This window comes from Buceros rhinoceros, unplaced genomic scaffold (genome assembly GCF_000710305.1).
Source record: "Buceros rhinoceros silvestris isolate BGI_N320 unplaced genomic scaffold, ASM71030v1 scaffold606, whole genome shotgun sequence".
Lineage (NCBI taxonomy): Eukaryota > Metazoa > Chordata > Aves > Bucerotiformes > Bucerotidae > Buceros > Buceros rhinoceros.
In genome coordinates this window covers 1,053-8,138 of record NW_010417878.1, presented here as the reverse complement: position 1 = coordinate 8,138, position 7,086 = coordinate 1,053, and the positions used below count along the sequence as shown (strand labels likewise).

General features: G+C 42.7%; 1 protein-coding gene across 1 annotated transcript in view; it reads right to left on the bottom strand.

Annotated features, from left to right (window-relative positions):
- SEC31B (SEC31 homolog B (S. cerevisiae)) overlaps positions 1–3,147 on the bottom strand; it is a 28,544-nt gene extending 25,397 nt beyond the window's left edge. Inside the window, exons 1-3 of the mRNA XM_010138298.1 lie at positions 3,059–3,147; positions 1,418–1,541; positions 688–883 (exon numbers count right to left, since the gene is read on the bottom strand). Coding sequence (XP_010136600.1) covers positions 688–883; positions 1,418–1,541; positions 3,059–3,137 — 399 coding nt within the window. The 5' untranslated portion in view covers positions 3,138–3,147. The remainder of the gene's footprint in view (positions 1–687; positions 884–1,417; positions 1,542–3,058) is intronic.
- Positions 3,148–7,086: the final 3,939 nt, after the last annotated feature.

Here is a 7,086-nt window from a genome sequence, read left to right as displayed (position 1 = left end):
GGGAAAGAGGACAGATTTCTTAAATAAGTGTAAGCAAAAACCTCAAAATCTTCTGAAGTTAGATGAGAGCTGCATTTCACAGGCACTAGTAAGCAGAAAGATACTAACTGGATTATAAACCAAGCACATTTCTGGCCTCTGTGTCTTCAGCTGTGCCATGGTACAGACCAATTTAAAGCTGCATGTGCAGGTTGGCTGGTGTTACTTGTCATGAAACTCTGCCACAGGCCTGGAAGCCTCTGTCTCTGGCCAGCTAATCCTTTTCTCTGCATCCTGGGACCAGTGATGTTTCTCCTGAGAAGATGAAGGCTCCCCACAAGTGTCTGCAGACAACTTTCAGATTGCCTTTGTGCTACCACAAGAACTTGTGTTCTGTTCACTACTCACTCACGTTGCAGTCCCTTCAAGTGATTAGAGCCCTGCTGAATTAGACACCAACTGAACAAACAGAAAAAGTTCTAATTTCAAATGGGTAATGGTCTAACATGTAACAGTATTAAAATAAACAATTTTATAGCGAGGTAAAAGACTTGATCAAGCTCACAAATCTGAGTCTCAAACCAGCCTTGTGCCATAACTACCATGCCTCTTTCAACTGTTCCTTCAGTTTATAGATTTCTATATGCAAGGGAAGGTTAACTCGGAGGTTAATGTTCGTTTGGTTCTAAGTATCTTAACGTTGCATACCTGGAAAGGGTTGAAGTCAAGAGCTCGAACAGGACCTGAATGCTTCTCTGTTTGCCCAATTACAGGCTCACTCTTCGAAGACAAGATGCAGTTCACACTGTACATCGTCAGTACACCATTATCCCCTCCACCAATGATCACTCCAGATGACTCCGGGGACCCATTTCCAAAGTTACCCCAGATCAGCTTATGAAACCTAAGAAAAAAAATAAAGCTGGCATAGGCCACAATATCTGGTGGAAGTCAAGACACCTTCTGCATTACCAAAAAGCACATCCATGTTCCAATCTATGAAACATAACCATCATTTTGCACCTTAAATAACCATTCCTCTTTGAAGATGACTGTGTTTCTTACATGGAAAAAAAGAAATAAGCTTCCCTCCAAAGACTTTTAAAGGGAACTTACAAAGGAAGAGGTAGTCAGTCTCTTTTTCTCTTCCTCCCCACCCCAAAACCTTTAAGACCTCATATGGGACTTGGTGGGTGAACTCCTTTAACCTACGGTTACCATGTAAGTCCTTTCAGACTTCTACAATGGTCCAGCTGCTGTACTTTTTACACTCCACACGATTTAGGTCAACAAAAATGTTCAGCTCATGAAGACAGAAGTCAACTGATCCAACAGATTACTTTATACCCTAAAAATATCATCTTCTCCTCTCCTTTCTTGTACCAGAAAAGCTCCCTTCAGTTCCACTGACTGATATGGCAGTCCAAGCCTCTAGTACCTGTTTGAGGCAGGAAGTGTTCCTTTCTGCTTCATGTCAAGGGAGGGATCCCTGAAGTCAACCTCAAATATTTCCAGAGTGGCATTTGTACTGAAGGATGCATCCAGTTGTTGGGCAGACGTTCCTAGCAGAAGTACAAGGACAAAACAAGTGGATACTTTTTTCAGGCGCACAAGATACAAAAAGAGCAAGGTACTGGAAACCTATTCTTGATAGTCAACACAACCTTGGTTGTGACTGTTCAAGAAGAAGACACATTTGAATACCTCAGAAAGAGGAACCAACTATTATTGACAAAGACTTTGAAAGACGTTAGAACTTCTTCAAGAAATCCTAGGCACCAGGGTCACTGTGGCACAAGTATCTTTCTCTTGGGAAAAATATAATTCATATAACCTCTTTTATGCAGCCACAGCTTCTGATATTAAGTCCTTACCTGAATTACAAAAACAGTCACATCACGGAACACTGTTACAAGTATGATACCAAATACTTCTGTATACTGCTCCTCAACCATGATCGAACCTTCTAAACCCGGTCTACAGCAAAAGTTCTTCAACCTTAAACAAATAAACATTCCCCAATGACCCACAGGCAGTTAGCAGTCACACAGGAGTGGTTTCTTTCCTTCTCCCTAGCTTACAGAATAAAAGCTAATAATAGCTTTAACATTGCCTAATGGGACACTGCCAGGCAAACAAGTCACCCAGTTACCACAGAGGTGATTTGTAACTGCCTATGGCATGGGAAGTGCCCAAGAGACTATTAAAAAGCTGTACAAATTATGAAACTATCCTGTTTCTGATCTAAAGCAGACTGAAGCAAAGATCTTTGGTCCAGCCAAAAATTTGTCCTTATTAGAGAAACACAAAACAGACCGTCTACCCCAAAAATGGTAATGTTGTATTTAAGGCAACAGACGAACTTTAGTCACTTTCTTTTGACAGTCATCCCTGAAAAAATAAAAAAAAAGCTAAACAATATGGCAGCGCTGCGCAACTCAGGCAGGTGACAGAGCTGACTAGTTCTCATGTTGGGCAGACAACCCAAGCTGTTGCTTCCACACAGACACTAAACTCACTCACTGCCAACTCAGTGAACAGCCTGACTTTGTGCTTCAGGAAATAAAAGGACATAACAAATAATATGAATAGAATACAAATTTAAGGTTTTGCAGAAATAATGAAAATTGAATGATAACCGAAATAGGCAACTTCAAGGAGAAGAGATTTCTATTATTTGATTGTCAAACCATGTGATAATGTCTGAAGACCAAAGTAAAAGTGAGCTTCAATGAACATGATTACAATAAACTTTTTTTTTTCCACAGACATACCAAGTTTTGATTTTTATAGCAAGTGGGTGTTGGGAGTTCATACAGATTTCATTAGAAGTTAGATCCAAAAAATCCAAGGTATTTACCCTTTCAAAAAAATCACTGGCTTTTAAGATTTCAAAGCTGGGCATACAGGACACTTTGGAAAAAAAAAAAAAAAAGGCTGGAATGTTTTCAGTACATCACATGCAAGTTTTCCAGAGATTAGTAAGGTGGGAACTGTTGAAAGTTAAATCCAATACAACTCTATATAAAATCTCTCTGTGACTCAGACTATAATTTTCACAAACTGTGAAGAACTTTACCTGTAGCTAGATAAATGGGGTGGTTGTTTGCTGGACTCCATGCCTGGACAGCTGTTCGCTCAATTTCCTTTAGCTTCATTTTCTAGGCTCTAGAAGAAATTTCACACAGTGGTTAGAATAGTGGGGAAAAGTCAACATGAAAATAATCACATCAATAACAAAGCAGCCCCCTTATGAAGGTACCACAGGAACAAATTGCTCTCCATAGGGAGTAGTCACTTTTTACTTGCTGAGCTAGTGAATACAGTTTCACAGGAATGAATTAGAGTATTTTAGAATTCATGAAAAAAATTCAAACAATCCCAGCTGTCTGATCCCAGATTTTCTTTCATATATATAGCTCTCTTTTTCATATACCTCAATTACAGGAGAGTTTCACTAAAAGGCAGGGGATCTAAATTAAACAACATACTCAAGTCTTCAGTCCAGGCTGGTTTAAATCAGCTGGAGAAATTAATTTAAACAAATGTATTTGCAAAGCCCTAGTTCCTCTCTCTGAACAAGCTGATGCCAGTATATACACAGGCAAAAAAGGAGCAGAAGGAATCTCAGGGCAGGCTAAATTCCAAGCAGAAAAGCAACGTGGCAATAGGAAACAAAGTGCAATGCTGTCACATGCCAATTCAGTTAATGTACTTTGTTCTTGTTCCTTTGAGAAGTGAAAGGAAAAAATCCATTTGACTTTCTGCTTGAGTTTGTAAATGGTAGAAGGTGAGAAGAAGAGGTCTAGAAGTAATTATTGGACTTCAATCTCAGCTCTGAAAACAATTTTTTTTATTTACTCTGGATAGATCAACTGATGCCTGTAAAACGGGAACACAACATCCCCAAGTCACTGGAGAGAGATTAGCTGGGCAATAATATAGCAGGATAATTAAACTCAAATGACATCAGGCAGCCAGAAGGTTGCACAACTGAACATAAATACAAATTATTGTTCCATGTAGGATTCCAATTTTGCTTAGGAGAAAGCACCCAGCATCTCTCCATCCCAAACCACACTCAGACCTTCTAAGCATGTCAGTAACATAAATGATGTGTGGACATATCGCCCACAGGCCAGCAGGGTCACTCTCATGAGCAGTTCCAAAACCTTTCAGCATGGCTGCAGTGCAGTCTTTTAACTCTAGCTAAACAGAGCTGGTAACTATGTCATCATCATCATGGCTTGGCTTCGTGAACAAAGATCTGGGAAGGGCTCTTCCCACGCTCACTGCAAGTGATGAGTGCACCCTTCGGGCCTGCGCAGTGGATTTTTTAGGTGAGGCACCAGCGTGCGCGGAACTGTCCCCACCCTTTACACCTGAGGTTCATCTGCCAGGGCCCAGCGAGCTTGGAACGGTGACAGCGAAGTCCCCGGGTCGTAGGTTTGGTTAGAGTGTCCTTCTCTTAGATGATGGAGCCTTACAAGGCTAAACGAGCTCCATCTGCCCAGGTTTGGAGTCAGAGTTGTCCTTCTCCTAGGATGGCTGCCCGAAGGCTAGCGAGCCCATCCTGCCCGTGGACACACTTTGTCTGACCCTTCAGTTAAGACCTGTCTGGCCTGGGAGACCCCACCGGAGGCACATGCCACCACCAGCACAGCTCTCAACCTCACACAAGCTCCTTCCCCACGGCAAGGGGGTGCCCATGAAAGAGTCGCTGCTCTACCTCCGGACATCACAGACCCGGGCATGGGGCGGCTGGGGCCTGCCAAGAACGGGAGTCCTGGAGGGGAGGTAACTATGTACTCAGATGATATCATGCCGAATAAAGTACACCTGTCAGCAGGCAGCACAGCTAAGCACTCTGCATCTTGCCAGCTCACTGTGATTAACCTCTCCTGGTTAATCCTTTTTGTGTTAGTCGGGCTAACAGCTAAACCAGTCTGCATCGCATGGTCCTCTTTTCAGATTCAGGGCTCTAAGCATCTGTGCTTCAGAGTTTGGCTCTAGTCAGGCCAGCGTATGGATATTTATTTGTAACCAAGTTCGTAAAGGTTTAAAGATAGCCTGCTGTGACCAGCCCACTGTTTGGTGAAAAAAAATCAGAATTATTTTTTTTTTTTAAAAAAAAGCCTTCCATCATCTTCTAAAGGCCCTCCTGGGTCCCACACAAAGGGAAATCTGGTCAGGATGGCTTCTTGGGCTTGAACCTCCTTGCTAATAACTCCACACTCTTTGAAGAATTTCTTCATCACCAGTCAGAAGCTAAGGACATCCTCTCTCTCCCCCATCCACCATCAGTTGATTGCTGATTGATTGATTAGAATTTATTTAATACTTTTTAGCATTAGTTTCCAGCAGTACCTCCCAAAGCTCAAAGTGCCTATTGCTATTTTCACATTAACCTTATCCCATCTTAGCCGGGGGCCAGAGCAATCTGAACAGAACTCTTGTACAATACGACAAGCACAATTATTTTCTCATGCAGTCCAGGAACAGGGGTGGAAAGGTCATCTCCTCCTCATCACTGTAATAGACCTCTAAAGCTTACTCTCCTGTCTTCCAACACACTTGCTGGAGTACTTGTTAGGGCTCCAACATATTTGCTCTGCCAAGAAGTTCCAGCGCCTACTCATCTGTCTCCCATTACAAGTGCAGGAACACTGTCTGGGTCCCCTCTCTTCAACAAGAATATCTCCAAGAGTCTGGTGAACCTGCTAGCAACAACCTGCTGCACAAAGCACCACTTGACTCCACTGATGTGGGGGAGCAGGACAGCTGGTATGTTCCTTACCAGTCCCCTTCTTGCCTCTTCCTTCTCCAGTAACAATCCATCAATAGTAGGAGCCAGCTGTACACAGAGACCTCACTGCTTCTTGACTTTTGAGAGGGCAGCTCCCTTGTGAACATTATTATGCAGTGGCCAAAAGACCTCTTCCCTCTAGTAAATTAATTGGTAAGGAAGCAATGAAGAATGCAACCATCACAAACTTAGCCAGGTAAACGGTACTAGCTCTCACTCCTCACCCTCTGTGCTGGACTGACTCACCCTGACACAATTTGCATTTAACACACAAACAAAGATAAGCCACAAAAAATGTGCCAAACAGTACTGACCAATTGTCGGGCTTTTCTTGTCAATAAAGCATTTTACATATGAAAGTCAACATTACTGTTCTCTTTTTGCAGACTTAAATCAGGACAGAACAGGAAGGTAATGTCTTGCCTGTGATAACTCACCCAGACATAGGGAAGCAAACAAGACACCACTCAAGAGTGGCTCAATATCATCAGAACAACTGTAGAAGTGCTGGATCATAGGTCTTGAACAGGTGCACTGTCTCTGGTCCTCAAAGCAAAGCAACAGTAGTGCCAACAGACTTCAGGAGGCCCGCAGGAGATACATAAAATGCCAAGATCACGAAAACACACCTCCTCTTAAAATACCTCTTATCAGTTCAGCTCCACTGCAGCTGAGGTTCTGCAGTGATGCAGTAGCATCTCCTTAAATCAATGGGCTAAGTTTGGAAGGAAAAAAGAAGCCTGATTTGAGTCTTACTCTTAGAGAAGTGATCTTTCTACACGTCTTTATCCAGGAGAGGACTCACCATCCTTACAGCAAGAAAAATCCCTTCTTTAGCAACCTCTTGTGGCTGTCCGAGAAAAATTCACTAGCATCCGTTTCTTCCATAGGAGAATTTTAAGCGAGAGATTGCCACCTGCTGTCGTCTCCCAAAATAGCTGCCGTTCTCCCACAGACTTCTGAGAAAGCTCCTGCTCTTTCTAGGACCTCTAATTAATTAATTAATCAATCAATCATTACTATTCCTCCTCCTTCTACAGACATCCGATTACAGATGTAACGTATTAAGGAACCTCAGCCCCAGCGGGAGTCACAGGACAGAAGCAGTATTCCCCCAAAGCCTCCCTGAGCCATGGTTCCCTGCACAGTGTCCTTAAAAGGTAACACTGTCTGCAAAACAGAACTCGGTAGGTCAGAGCACTCCTCACCACTAGGAAATGGAAAACACACAGCTAAACAAGGAAAAGAAAAAGCACAGGCTCTCAAACCATGATACACCATGAGAGCAATGCTGACAGAGA